This window comes from Canis lupus, chromosome 15 (genome assembly GCF_011100685.1).
Source record: "Canis lupus familiaris isolate Mischka breed German Shepherd chromosome 15, alternate assembly UU_Cfam_GSD_1.0, whole genome shotgun sequence".
In the NCBI taxonomy this organism is placed as follows: domain Eukaryota; kingdom Metazoa; phylum Chordata; class Mammalia; order Carnivora; family Canidae; genus Canis; species Canis lupus.
In genome coordinates, this window is record NC_049236.1 from 53,648,106 (window position 1) to 53,663,204 (window position 15,099).

The window sequence follows — 15,099 nt, forward strand, 5'->3', positions numbered from 1 at the left end:
GCTGCATAGAGCAACAGGCTATTTTAATGGTTAAAAATTAATAGTTAATACTATGTAATGGTTTAGCCTTTCATACATTGTATAAAGCGTTCCTTTGTACGGATCTAATTTATTCGATCATTTTGTCATTGCCAGAATTAGTGTTTTTAGAAGTTATATGTTGTTTTATTTTCTAGACCATTATTTCTTTAACAATTAGGCCTCAGCATAGACCTCAGTACAGTTTTCTGGCTTTGACATTTTCTCTGCCAATTGTTGTCCCAGTAAACTATTCATATTATAGAAGAGAATCCGGGCTTCTCAGCCCACTTGAGACTTAGAAGCAATACTTGCTTTTCCTTCCTCACTTTTGACCTAACCTTCGTCAATCATGTCCCTCAGGGCAGAGTTTTAATCCGCAGAAAGTTCCAGTTCCCCTCACCTTCTCCAGGTGGTGGGGCTCAGAGCACTAACGGAAGTGCCCGGAGGATGCAGGCTGGGAGGCAGGTTAGTTAAAAGGTTGCTCATTTTGAGCTGGCTGCCTCCCAGTTCGGCTGTTACCTCGGGGAAGGGGGGGCCCGCGTCCCTTCTGGACAGGTGCAAGCCCCCCTGGAGTCACGGCTCGCGGCTATGGGGCGAGGTCAGGCGAGCAGGCTCCAGGTGGACCTCGCAGGGAAGTGCAGCGACGGGGACAGTCGGGGTGGGCAGGAGGCTCGGTCGCCACCGATTCAGGGGCCTCCCTCGCGCAGTCCCGAAGTGCGGGGCCTAAGTGTCAAGCTTGCAGGTTCCCGGAGCTGTTGAGGGGTCAAGCCACGGAGGAAGGCGACGAGGAGGAGCAGGAGGATGCGGGCCACGAGGGCGTGCGCCTTTTTAGGACTTGTCCGGTTGCAACACGCGCGCGCACATATGCACACACACGCACATGCACACACGCGCACACACGCGCGCACACTCCTCGCAGCTCCGGCTCCCCCTGCAGCCAGCGCCCCGGCCGCAGTGCATTGGGTTAGGGCCGCGACAGCTGCGGTCTCCCTCCCGCAGGAGGGTTAGGACCGCGCTCGGGGTGGGCCCCGCACTGGCCTCAGGTGCAAGCCCGGCCCGGGGGCGGGGGCGGGGGCGGGGGCGGGGAGGCCCGGAGCGCCGCGGCGCCGCGAGCACCCGAACTCCCCGGTTCAAAATCCCGAGGCCGCGACCAGCCTCCGGCGGCGCGAGCCCTCATTGGCTGAGCCGAGGTGGCAATCAGGGGCCGGGCCGCCGCGCCGCTCCCCGCCCCCGCCCCCGGGCCCCAGGCGCTGTCGCCGCCGCAGCCGCCGCCCGGTCCCTCGGCCGCGCTCGCGTGGGGGCCGCCTCCCGGCTCGGGCGCACGCACCATGGTGAGCCCCCGCCCGAGGCCCCGGCCGCGCCGCCAGCCGTTCTGCCCGAGTCCCGGCGGGCTGGGGGGGCCGCGCCCTGCACCGACCCGCGAGCGCCCGGGCTCGGGAAGGGGACGTGCGGCGGGGGCGCGCGGGGGTGTGGGAGGCGAGGGGGGCGGGGGGCGGGGGCGCCCCACTTTCCCGGGCGCGGCGACAGGTGAGCGGAGGGGAAGGCGGCGGCCCGGCGAGGGGGCGGACGGCGACCGGGAGGCTCTGTCCTTTACCGGGGTGCGGGGGGGCGCCCCGAGGCCCCTCTGGACGGAGCGGAGCCAGGGGGCAGGGGCGGGGATGCTGCAGCCCGCCGGCCCCTGACGCCCGGGTGTCCCCTGTCCCTGCAGTACGGATTCGTGAATCACGCGCTGGAGCTGCTGGTGATCCGCAACTACGGCCCCGAGGTGTGGGAAGACATCAAGTAAGTGTGCGCGCGCGCGCGTGTGTGTGTGCATGTGCGTGTGTGCGCGCCTGTGTGTGCATACGTGTGTGTGCGCGCCTGTGTGCATGTGAGCGCGTGTGTGCATGTGAGTGCGCGTGTGCGCGTGTGTGCACGTGTGCGTGTGTCCACGCGGGGGTGCGGGGTCCCGGGGCGGCCCCGGCGCTGCCCCCCGCGCCGCGCCGCTTCCCCCGCTTCCTGCCGGGGCGCCCTGCCCGCGCGCGCATCCCCGGAGATGCCTCCCCCCGCCGCGCCCCAGCTGCGCTCCCACGCTCCGGAGCGGGCCCGGGGGGCGGGGGGCGGGGGCGGGGGCCGGGGCGGGGCCGCCGGGGCGAACGGCAGGGGCAGGATCCCCGGGGGTCACGGCGGCCTGGCGCCCCGGCCCGGGCGTGGGAACGCTCTGCCCGCCCCGGCGGCTCCCACGCGGAGGGGCCCGGGGGACCGCGGAGGCCTCCGCGACGTTCAAAGAGCCGGAGCCTGAGAGCGGCAGGAAGCCTCGGCTCCTCGGTCACCTCGCACCTCGGGACACGGAAAACAGTGGAGCCCGGAGCCTGTCCGTGTGCCCAGGCTCACTGCTCGGGAGGGGAATTCTTGAGCAACTGGATCAAGTGCATTTACTCATCTGAAATAGTAAAATGGGAATGTTTATTGTCTTTTTTTTCCTTTCATTTTCTCAAAACCTATCCCCTCCCCCCCTTTTTTTGGCTTCCCCTGGGGCGAAGGCTGCCTCGCCCGGGAGCGTCCTAGCTCCAACCCGGCGCTGGGGCCCCGCTCTTCGCACGGAGGGGGAGATAAGCACAGTCACTTGAGACCTTAAGGCCGCTGCAGTGATGGATGGGTCCTCTCTGCCGGCGCGTTGAACATTTCGATGGAACAAAATTCCCTTTTTCTTCCCTGTTACTATGCTGAAATTTGCATTTAACGTGAGCACAACCAGCTAGCTGCACCAGAACGACATATATGGGTTTTCAGGCTGGAACAACAAGCTGTCACACTGAAACGGGGGTAGAGGGACTTAGAGGGATGACCTGGGTGGGCAGAGGAGAGCACATTGGTATCTTTTACTTTCATTTCCTGACCTCACCGATTCCATTTTGTTGTAACAAGTGGGTGATGTTTTCATGCTATTTTTCCCCCCAAATATATTGCAGTTATTAGCAATCAATTCTAACAGGTCTTATTCTGCAGTTCCAGGATAATGATTTCTTTTAAACATCTGTTTCCATGGAGATGGCCTGGGTTAAATATTAAGCACTTAGGATGTGACTTTTCCCTTCCTAGGGTCGGTATGGCTGAGCATGATTTCATGTTCCAGGAGCGATTTATGTTACCCACAGGGCATATCTACATATTATAAAGAGAAGAAGGGATTTGGAAATTATGGATTGAATCAAATGAGTGTTGAGGCGCTAAAACTTACTTTAGGGCTTGAATCTATTAATACCTTCATAATTTGTATTTTGCTTGTTAGAGTTACAGAGAAGGCGGGCATCAAAAGCATGATTTTAGACAGTGTATTTTAAGTATAGGATTATTCTTAAGCCACTTTGAGAATTTATGAAAGCATCATGCATACCCCCCACATGTTTTCTCATCCGTAATGTAGAAATCCTCAAATTTCTGGGTGAATATGCTATGACAATATGTTTAAAATTTTGAGAGCACAACAAAAGATACCTATGATGGCTAAATACATGTTTTGACCAGATGTAGAGTGAATGTCCTGCGCATTACCATCTTAAACCAGTTAAATAGAAAGATGAAAAATTATACTTTACAGAGAAATGTATCAGAAATCTTCAAAAATTAAATCGTCAAGTGATCTGTTTGTATTGGCCATATTTTCCCCAGAGAAGGTCAGACTATCTAAAAATATTCAAATTCCAGTGGTATGAGAACTTAATTCTGTTGAAGTAAGCTAAGAATATTGTTACATTGTATTTTTAAAAACAATATATTAATTTTTAATTAAACACCCATATCTTTTAACTCATTAATTTTATCTTTAAGTATTTCTGAACAGTGTTCTTTTTTTTTTTTTTTTCTGAACAGTGTCCTTAATCTGTTAAAGTGTTAATAGCTCAAATCATTCAAAATCGTTTTTTCTGGTAAAGGAAACAAATCATATGGGTCTATTTTAAAGGTACCCCTGAAACAATTATGTAGCCCTGCAGAAGGAATACCATTAGTTAAACTAGTGTTGTAATGCAGGTGTTAACTTTGATCCTTTTTTGTCTGAGCATCCTTTTTGGCGGAGCCCATATTGTCTTGGGCACCACTTAGTATCTGGAATAGAGGTCATTGTTCAGTTTTCTGTGTTGAGAGGGATGAATGCAATTCATTAGTTTCCAAACCCAGTCAGAACCCTGGAGGGGTTACTTCGCACTCCCTGGAGGATCATTTGCTTAGCACAGCCAAGCAGTTCTCACTGGCTGTGGGAAGGAGAGGAGAATTTGGAGGAGCTTCATTTTAAAATGTTCCTTGGAAGATTCTGATACCTCCTCTCGACTTCATCCTCTGCTCCAGGGAAAGTCACTGCAACCGATGGTTCAACATACAGTATACTTTCTGTTTTAACTTTTTATGAAAAAACAAATGTGTGATTTGGGGGGCGGGGTGCAGGGGCAAGGGTGCAGAAGTTTTAGTGAGTATCAAACGTCTGTGAGAAACTATATAAATTGATGTTTATAAAACTTTATATAATGCTTTTTTCGGTTTAGTAGGAAATGGCCATCCATTCTTCCTGAGAAAGGATGCCAAACATTTAATGACAAATAAAACCGTAAGTAACAGATTCCAGACAGAAAATTCTGAGTGGTAGGAGCCAAAAATGCTTCATTGTAAACTTTGTATCCACTTACACTCTTACCAATCATATAACCATTTCACACAAGCCTTAAATTCCTTTTTAAGAAAAAAAAATCGTCTAGACTGAGGCTCTGCAAACATTCTCTTAAAGGGCTAGATAGTAAATAATCCAGGTGTTGCAGGCTGAAAGTCAATATTGAGGATATTGTGGAGAGTCACTCATAACTTAAAATGTAACTATCTAAAATGAAAATGATTCTTTGCTCTCAGAGCAAACAATCCCGCCAGTGGGCTGGATCTAACCTATGGGCTGTAGTTTGCTAACCTCTGATCTAGGCCATAAATACATATGAACAAGCAAAAGAGACCTCTGAATCTACTTTAAATCTTGGTTTTGTTGGCTTCTTTTCAATTTTCAGATAGTACAGTCCTTTCTTGGGATCATCACCATGGTCCCAAGGTGATGATCAAAACCAATCATCATTTTAGAGAAAACATGAAGTCAGGATCTACATATTAGAAAAGCACCTAACTGCTATTTAATCATTTCTATTATTCTTCTGTCATCCTTGGTGAAACTAATCATTGCATCAAGTTAATGGGTTTAATTTTAGATTGGTTTAACTTCACGAAAACATAAAGATGGATTCAAAAAACTAAAACCTCAGATGGTTAAAATTGTATCAAAAACAAAGAGACAAAATATTTCTCTAAAACCTAATTATTTTGCCTAGAGTTGAACAGGCCAAGGAATAGATTAAAAATAGATTTAACACTCCCTAGTGCTATACAGTACATGGCTTAGCCCTTCTCTGTCTTACTAAAAGGTATGAGATAAATACTTGGATCAAAATATTAGTATGTGATTTGAAAATGATATAATCCCACTGTTAGTTGATACATGTTGGAGCAAATTCCTCTAGAAGGTTATTCAATCGTCTTCCTTGAATAAAGAATTCATATTTATTTAGTAGGGTAGCATATTTTTTCACTCATTGATTTAGTCCTTTTTTCATACTCTGGTTAAGCTTATGATTATTATTGTTATTATTATATTTTATTTATTTGTTTGACAGAGGGAAAGAGAGTGTGCTAGCACAAGCAGGGGAACATCAGGAGTAGGGAAAAGCCAGAGCAGAGAGTTAACGGACTGAGCCACCCAGATGTCCCTAGAAGCTTATTTTTAATGAGCGTAGTGTAGTGCTTTAGGCATCGGAGGGTAGAAAAGTAATATATACTCCTTGCCTCCAAATAAAATCTTATCATGCTACTAACTCTTACCAGAGTTATCAGGATTTTTTTTAGTCCTATTGTTCCTTGATTTTTCTCCCTGTAGCTCATACATGAAAACATTTCTGCCTGTAACTCAAGCATAGAAATATGCTGATCATCCAGTTTTGAAGTAAATACATCTAGTTGAATTTGCTAGTCACAAATTAATCGTTCATTAATGGTTCAAAAAGGCGAATGCTTTGCTATAAGCTGGCTGTGTGACTTCCCCAAGATGCCTAAGCTTTCTAAGCCTCCCTGTGTAAGGAATACATAATAATAATACCTATTGTGTAGAGTTGTCGTAATATGTTGGAAAATGTCTGAAAATGCTTAACACAGGTTTTTTAAAGAAACTCTTAATAAATGGTAGCTATTCTTAATTTTACCCTAGAACCCAATTTTTTTTTTTTTGACTTTTCTCTTCCCCAGCTCACCTAAGAGGTACGAAATTCTGCTTTAAGCAGCAGTAGCTCATTCAAGTCTACATAGACTAAATGTCCTCCCATCACTCTACAATAAGTAGTAACTTCCTTTTCATTTTCACCTTTTTTTCTCTTTGGTCCGTTCTATGCAACTAGTACCAGTTCTTTGAATTTGAAGTGCCCCTTAGATTCTCGTCTTCTTCCGTTCTGGCTCCTAGCACTTTCCTTTGTGCTAATCTGACAGCACTGTGGCTGGCTTCTCTGTGTCTGACTTGTTCCTCCCTCTCCATTCTGCAGATTATGGGAAGATTGTTACTCTCCTGATGCTGGTTCTGCTTTGGAATCAATCTTACATTTTTCTAGCCCCCCCCCCCATCCCCTAATCCCTGTTTATTATTTGAAAATGTAGCATATGCTCCTCATATTCATTTTATCAGAACAAATTAAAACAAAGTAATGCACCATGGTTGGCCATATTTTCATCAGATTTTCATATTCATGAGGTTATAGAATTAAATTTCTATACTTTTCCATACACTTGTTCAAGTAGATTTTTATAGGTTACTGGTACACTATATTATAAAAACTATTTAAAATTTTAAAAATCCTTTCCTCTGTGCAATTTCAGTTGAGTGCAACAATACCCATTTGAAATTGAAAAGGCCCTTCCAGCTCAATTTTTTTTTCTTCTTTATTGAGATATAATAGGCACATAGCATTGTGTAAGTTTAAGGGGTACAGTGTGTTGATCAGATGCATTTATTAAGCTGTCCTAATAGTTGCCACCATAGTATTGGCTACCACTTCTAACACATAGTTAGCATTTTTGTGTGTGTGGGGGGGGTAAGCACATTTAAGATCTACTCTCTTAGCATCGTTCAAGTATATGATACATTGTTATTAGTTATACTCAATTTGTTAATCTTCTAACTGGCTGTCTTACCCTTTGCACAACAGCTCCCCATTTCCTCCTACCCCCACCCCCTGGTACCACCACTCTACTCATTTCTCTGAGCTTGTCGTTGGTAGATTCCACACGTAACTGAACACAATGTTTGTTGTTTTTAGTGATAAAGCTGAGTTTCCAAGAGATTAAATGACTGTCCTAGGGGATTATATCCAGGAAACTGAAAGGTCAGGACTCCAACCCTTCTCTTCTGGTGCCAGGTTAAATGCTTAAGATAGAAGTAGGAGCTAATGTAATAGACATACAAAAATGAAACCGAAAAAAATAAAAATAAAAATGAAACCGTATTGGACACCTAGGTGGCTCAGTAGGTTTAGCATCTGCCTTCCGTTCAGGTCATGATCCCAGGGTCCTGGGATCGAGCCCCACCTTGGGCTGCCTGCTTGGTGGAGAGTCTGCTGCTCCCTTTGTCCCTCCATCATCACTTGTGTATGTGCTTTCTCTGTGTCTCTCATAAATAAATAAAATCTTGAAAAAAATGAAACAGTATTCATTGTCATACCCAGAAACTTCTTCAGCAAAAATAAAAAAAAATAATATGTAAGATAAAAATTAGGTAAATTAGATAATTGTTAGGATTGAGACCTTTTCCTGTAGAAAGACCTGCCAGTTAGCCTGACAGAGGCAGGCACAGCATGTTAGCTGATAAGCTCACCAGCATTTGAAATTATTCCTGCAGGTGGAAGTAGGTGTCTGTATGCAAACCCCTTCACATGGCTCCCAGGGAGGTCTTCACATAGGCTGTCCTGGAACTGGAACCAAGTCTGGTGAGCAGCATGATGTGTAGGTGATAGACCAGGTCACAGCTCTACCTCAAGGTTTTTCTTTGATGTTTTGAAGTATCCCCCTGAAACTAAGCTAGGTCTTTGTACTTGCAAATACTTTCTGCATTTTTTGAGAATGAAGCAAAAATCATAGAAACATATTATTTAATTAGCCATTTCAGCAAAGGAGCTTTGCACATTAAAATCAGAGCCAGAGGAGAAATTCGAAAATCTGTATTCTCCCCTTTGACCTCCTCAACATATCTGTGGCAGATGTTCACTAGACGTTGCTACTGTTCACAAGGAAAAATGTCCTTCTGACTCTCTCACCTCTCTGCTGGATGAGGGGCTTGAGCACATGTTTCTCCTCAGTGTGTTGGAAAGCAATAGTTATGGGCCGATAGTGTGAAGACATTAACGGGAAAACACACTTGGAGAAATCTGTATAACTGGCCCAGTTCAGAAGGTGACAACTTAGAAGACATGAGTACTAGCAGCTTTTCCATCTGTTTCTTTGCCTCTTCATTCATTAACAGTGGGAAAATGATGTTTTTGTGTCTAGTGAAAAGGAGCACCTTTTTTTTTTTTATGTCAAAAGATATTGAGGTTAAAGAAGTTTCTATCCCAGGTAAAAGGCAAATATTCTGTAGTATTTTTTGTACCTCTTTGATACCGTGACTTTGGATCCAATTCATATTCTTTTTTTTTTTTTTTTTAAGATTTTATTCCTGAGAGACACAGAGAGAGAGAGAGGCAGAGACACAGGCAGAGGGAGAAGCAGGCTCCATGCAGGGATCCCAACATGGGACTCGATCCCAGGACCCCGGGATCACGACCTGAGCCAAAAGCAGACACTCAAAACCACTGAACCACCCAGAGGCCCCACCATCTCATACTCTGATCCACTTGCCATTCATTGTCGAATCATGAAATATTAAATTGTTACTTTACTGAAATTCCTTGGGATCAGTTTTCAGATTCACTCAAACAGCCTGGGACCCTTTCAGTCCACCTGCGCTGCTTTCTCTTTGCACTCCAGCCTCGTGGGCCATGCTCAGTCCCCGAAGGCTTCGAATTTTATGTGTCAGGATAACACCTGTGCTTAGCATTCTCCTTCTCTCCATTCTCCCCATCCCTTACCCAGAAATGGAAACAGGGTCTCAGCTTCGAGATGGCAAAACAAATGTGACTTCTTCAGAGAAGAAAACCTCCAAAACTGATTTTTCTTCAAAGTCCATACCAGAGTTTATAATTATGTTTTTCTACTATTGATTAATGTGTGTTTTGTCTTAGTAGATTCTAGCCTTTGTAACAATTACCTAGGAAAGGGTCTGCTAGATTGTTGTCTTTTTCTTCTCTTTTCCCGTGTGTGTGTGTGTGTGTGTGTGTAAAATCCTTCACATTTTTAATTTCCAGAGAGTAGAACACATGCATATTCACAGATTTTTTTTTTCTGTAACCAGGACAGAAAAAAAAACGTCATCATTTGACATGACATGTGTCTAGTGAAGGGAGCACCTTTTTTTATGTCAAAAGATATTGAGGTTAAAAAAGTTTCTATCCCAGGTAAAAGAATGATGACATTTACGACCACTATATAACACATTATAAGCTCTGTTGAGATGGCCTCTCTCTCTCTCTCTCTCTTTTTTTTTTTTAATCACCAGAGGCAGAAGATAGAGCACTGTGTTATAGCATCTCCTTTTAGAGGAGCCCCAGTTCATTTATGTCATCTCCGTATGTGTACGGATATATAAAAGGATTAAAAAACCCTACTGTTGGATTACCAATTGCATGTACCAAAAGCCAGTTACTGGATTGGATTCAGGACAAGATCAAATCCCTTAGCAAGTGTCCAAAAGTCGAGTCGATATGGTGCTGCTTAAAGTCAGTGTTATAAACTGTGGATAAGTGTTTGTAATATTGAAATTAAATGTAAAAACCAGATGAGAATGCTCATCATGTCATTCAGTTTGAATGTTACAGCTCATCTCTGCTGCACGCTGACCTTAAGGTTGCTCAGTCCCAGTCCTAAGTGCTCTGTACCCATTGTCTCCCCAGTCCTCACAGCCACCATTGAAAATAGGGTTGTTCATTGTCCTCATTCTATAAGTGAGGGAACCGAGGCTTCAAGATTTTAAAACCTTGTCTCAAATCACTCAGCTGTTAATCATCACAGTAGGGATTTGAATAGTGGGGATTTCGAATGATCATATTATGTGCTTTTCCTCAAAGAGAAGGACTTATGACCTTCCTTCCGAAGGCGGCCAGGTTAGCGTGGACCTGGGGCAACGTGGGTGTGCATTGTTACTACTCATTTTTTGTTTTTGTTTTCCTGGACTTTTCAAGCACTGATACAGGTGATTTGGGCTATGACATTTTTAGAGGTAGTTTTATATTCACCAACTAAGACATCTACTAAAGAAAACCAGAGCCCCAGAAATTTTGAGCAACCTATTTATTTTTAGAAGAGCTGTGACTCAGCACACTCACAAGGTGAGTTCATGATGAAGTGCACCCACAAAGGTCTAAGTGAGTGCATTTGTCTGATGAAGCTACTGAAAATGGTCCGTGTGAGATGTTTATGGATGTGTCCTCAGAATTTGGGCAGTTACTGATGAGACTCTTGTGGCAACCTGTACAAAGGGAAAAAAAATCATTATAAATCAAGAGTGATGTCACTTTGCCTCAATCTGTGTCACTCTTGACAGCATTTACTGTTACTGTTTACAGTACTTGGATGAGTGAACACATTGACTTAAGGAGGGACTGTAGGAACCCAAGGAGACTCCAAGCAGGAAGCTGTCGCTGCATTTCAAAGGCCTGTCTCCTCTCCTCTCTCCCCTCCGCAGCTGCCTCAAAGCAGAGTTTCTCCTTTGCAGATTCAGACTTTAGTGGGAATCCACTACTGACGATTGAGATGTCATTAATACTTCACAACCACACAGAAAAAAAATAGGAATTTTTAACGTTTTAATATTATATATAGTTATCTGTGGTTTATAAGTGGGGGCTTTAATTTTAGTACTGGTTGGGCACAACTCAGCATTTATTTTTTTTTTTTTTTTTTTTTTTAATTTTTATTTATTTATGATAGTCACAGAGAGAGAAAGACAGAGAGGCAGAGACATAGGCAGAGGGAGAAGCAGGCTCCATGCGCCGGGAGCCCGATGTGGGATTCGATCCCGGGTCTCCAGGATCGCGCCCTGGGCCAAAGGCAGGCGCCAAACCGCTGCGCCACCCAGGGATCCCACAACTCAGCATTTATGATGTCCCTACAGTACACTAAAATAGACCATTCTGTCTTTTAATTAAACATGGTTTTTAAAGATAATTGGTCAGGTTGATTTTTTGACGTGTGCCGACTTTTTCTTTCTGAGATCAGACCCCGTTTTGAGACTTTATTTTTAAGATTCCTATATTCAGGATCTAGCATCACAAAGCACCTGTTTTCATACCTCGATAAGAAACCTCTTTACCTAAAAGCCAAGTCCTTCTAGTATACTAAACTTTTGAAAATTGTATAATGACAGGGATTCAGTGTCAGAATATGAATTCAGTTTTTGTGCATTCACATTTCTTTTTTTTTTTTTTAAGATTTCATTTTTTTATTCATGCGAGACACACAGAGAGAGGTAGAGACACAGGCGGAGGGAGAAGCAGGCTCCCTGCGGGACTCAATCTTCAGGATCCAGGATCATGACCTGGGCCGAAGGCAGATGCTCAACCACTGAGCCACCCAGGCATTCCAGTACATTCACATTTCACAGTTAAGGAATAAATATCTCCTTAAGTATGGAGTTATGAGAAATGTAGCCTGGATATTTGTGACAAATTATGTACCTAATCCTTAAAAATTAAATAGTTTGAAAACAAGCTGCTCACTTTCACAACAATGTTGGATTGTTCGATTTTTAGTAGGCAGTTTAGAAACACATGAGGGAAATATGTTTAATTAATACATTCACTTCTTTTAAAAACATAGATACATTGATTGAGCGAGCACATGTTCTGTTCCAGCTCTTGGGTTAGGCATCAGTGATTGAAAAAGCAAAAGGCAAAAACCAAAACCACAAAATACCACAATATAAATAAATACCTGCTACTCTTTTGGGGAAAAGCAATTGGTGTAATTAAATGATCAATTCAAATTCTAACAAATAGCCAGGTCTTTAAAAGTAAGTAAGTAGGGAATTGCTACTAGGAAAATTTTTCACGTATGCCTACTTAATTTTTAAACACTTATTGTGGCTCCAAATACATGGAATGTGAGAGCTTGGTCTGTATTCTTGAAGCCCTTAGGGGAGATAGGCTTTATTTGTTTTTGGCTATTTGAATATAGAACACTTACCATTTAATCAACAAATTAAGTGCATCTTTAGTTTGACTCTTCTGATGCTGAATAAAAATTCCCAATATTTGATTGCCATTTCTTTCCTTCTCTTCTTCCACTTGCCATTTTGTCTTCCTCCTCTTGCCCTCCTCTTGCCCGATCCTGGGGTCAAGTCCCACATCGGGGTCCTTCATCTTCTTCAACAAGTAGACTATTGCCATTTGGATGTACTGAGCAGTAAGTGGGTGGGGAACACTATTCTGACCCCTTCACGTAGACTCACTCTGCCAACCAACATGGCTCCAGGTAATACTGCTCTTCCTCTATTTTACAGATAAAGAAACTGAAACACTTAGAGATGAACTTGCCCAAGCTTAGTGCGACTCCATATGGAAGTAGCCTAGCTGCTTCTTTGGCATAGTGAGGGGGAAAACACTATGACTTGTGATACAGATGAAACCAGATGGGTTTTTCTCTATCTAGGTTTACTTGTTAACCAAAGAAAGTGCCTTCTTTTCCCACTTCATCCAGTGTCATTTAAGCCACTTTAAAAATAAATCTCTCAATATGTCTCACCGTCTGCTGACTTCTTTTATTGAGTAATGCACCAAGTAGAAAAATGTAATTCTTAACCCAAAATACAGTTTTTGAGTATATGTAAAGATAACACAGACTACTGCAAAGGGGTACTATCTGGGAAGGATGGAAGACTGAGCACTATTGAATATATTTTAATCCAATTTACCTCTGGTGTCATATGATATTTGCTGTCATCTGAAATTTATTGGAAAACAAAGTATGTCCAAAGTCTTTCATTTTTGAGAAAATTTGAAAGTGTTTCCTAGAGGAACCTGTGGCTTTTTTTACATGTAAACTAAATATGATTTAAATAATAGGGAATATGATTTTAATAATAGGGAATTACATACTTGCTTTGTGTGTACAACAATTTAAACAAAGTTAATACTTAGAAAATATATTCTGAAAGATGAGTGAGTCTGGAAAATTTGGTTAGTGTACTTGGCTGAATTCGATAATTTAAGCACAAAAGAAACTCTATCAAGAATATAAACCTTAAATATTGTTAGAAATGTTATATCTATGCGTTTGATGCATCCTTTACTTTTGCTTTTGAGAAAAAAGCTAGAGGGACATGAGGGTGCCTCAGTGGTCAAGCGTCTGCCTTTGGCTCAGGTTGTGACCCCGGGGTCCTGGGATCGAGTCCCGCATCGGGCTCCCCGCAGGGAACTGCTTCTCCCTCTGCCTATGTCTCTGCCTCTCTCTCTGTCTCTCATGAATGAATAAATACAATCTCAAAAAAAAAGAAAAATCTACAAGCTTACGGAGAATTATGAAGTAAGCTACTATTGTCTGAATTATATAAATCATTTATTTAATCTGAATATCAGCTTACTTCCCAGCGTTTCTTTGCTGATCACCCTCTGTGGTTTTAAGTAACTAGTGAAAAAAAAAATCTCCAAATGGAGAAAAAGAAGAATGTAATGTCAGAAGGGATCTCACTGAAGTTTCCCTCGAAAAAATAGTGGCAGATATATCTTGAAGGTCTATCTGAAAGATTATTATCATGTCTCTGCACCACCTGGAGGCCAAACTATTTGACAGCATAAAGTCTGAACAAATAGAAATTTGTCCAGAAGTTATAAGAAGAGTTGTATTGAGATTTGAGACACATGAAAAAAAGCACTTCTAGTAGCTTCATTGAGCATATTTCATGAAATTAATTCTTTAGCATACTATTCCTTTTGCACTGTAAATACCCTGCTCAGTTGAATGTATTAAACCATCTCCTACTAAAGTGTCTGTAATCTCTCCAATTCACTTTTCCCTTGAAAAGAGAAGACAAATGATTTACAGAAGAAAGGAAAATGGGTCCAGAAAGATTAGGTCATGGAGATCAATTGTATCCCTTAAAATCTCGCTGGGAAATTAATTAACTTCTCCAAGGAAGTCTCTATAATCCGTATATTTAAGATTGCATCCTTCACCTTCTGCCTACATCCCTAATCTCATTCCTTAGCCTCATCTACCTTGTTCTGTAGCGTTCATCGCCTCATGAATGATTATAAAACTGATTATATATTTATTGCTCATTGTTTCTTCTAGTTAAAATGTAAGCTCTTTGAGGGCAGAGATCTTTATTTCCTTCACTGATATATTAAAAGTACTTAGAAAAGTGCCTGGGGCATAAAAGGTACGCAAATATTGATGGCAAACTACCACCTTTCCAGGGTGAGTGGGGGGGGGGGGGAGTAATTAAAGGGCCACTCAAAATTCCGAAATATTTCTAAGATAAATGTAAATAAGGAATCCTAAGTATTTTAAATAATTCATTAGAATTTAATGTGACATTTTTCAAAGAAGATGATTATTTCCTTCCATGTACTACTGTTTAATTTATATTTCAGCCTCCCTCCAGGGAGCATGTTGGGCTGATAATTTCAGGAAGTAAAGCTTAAACGATAAGGGAGCTTATTTTATTAAAGCAGAAAGGAAAGAAGGAATGCATTGACTCATGGTTAGGGGATTTCTAGGGAAATGGCCATTCTTCTATTTTATGCACAGGGATTGAGTACTCTCTACTTCACTCGTTTAACTATTGTTATGGTTTGGTGAGTGTTTCTGAGGAACTGAGTTTATTTTAAGAATTTATGTCACTTGATTTCTTCCAGTTAGAAGAGAGAGGATAGGGTA

At 42.9% G+C, this 15,099-nt stretch overlaps 1 protein-coding gene across 1 annotated transcript in view; it reads left to right on the top strand.

Annotated features, from left to right (window-relative positions):
* Positions 1-1,328: 1,328 nt before the first annotated feature.
* Positions 1,329-15,099, top strand: part of GUCY1B1 (guanylate cyclase 1 soluble subunit beta 1) — a 46,552-nt gene continuing 32,781 nt past the window's right edge. Inside the window, 2 exon segments of the mRNA NM_001018034.2 lie at positions 1,329-1,352; positions 1,730-1,803. Of these exon segments, the coding sequence (NP_001018044.1) occupies positions 1,350-1,352; positions 1,730-1,803 (77 nt within the window). The 5' untranslated portion in view covers positions 1,329-1,349.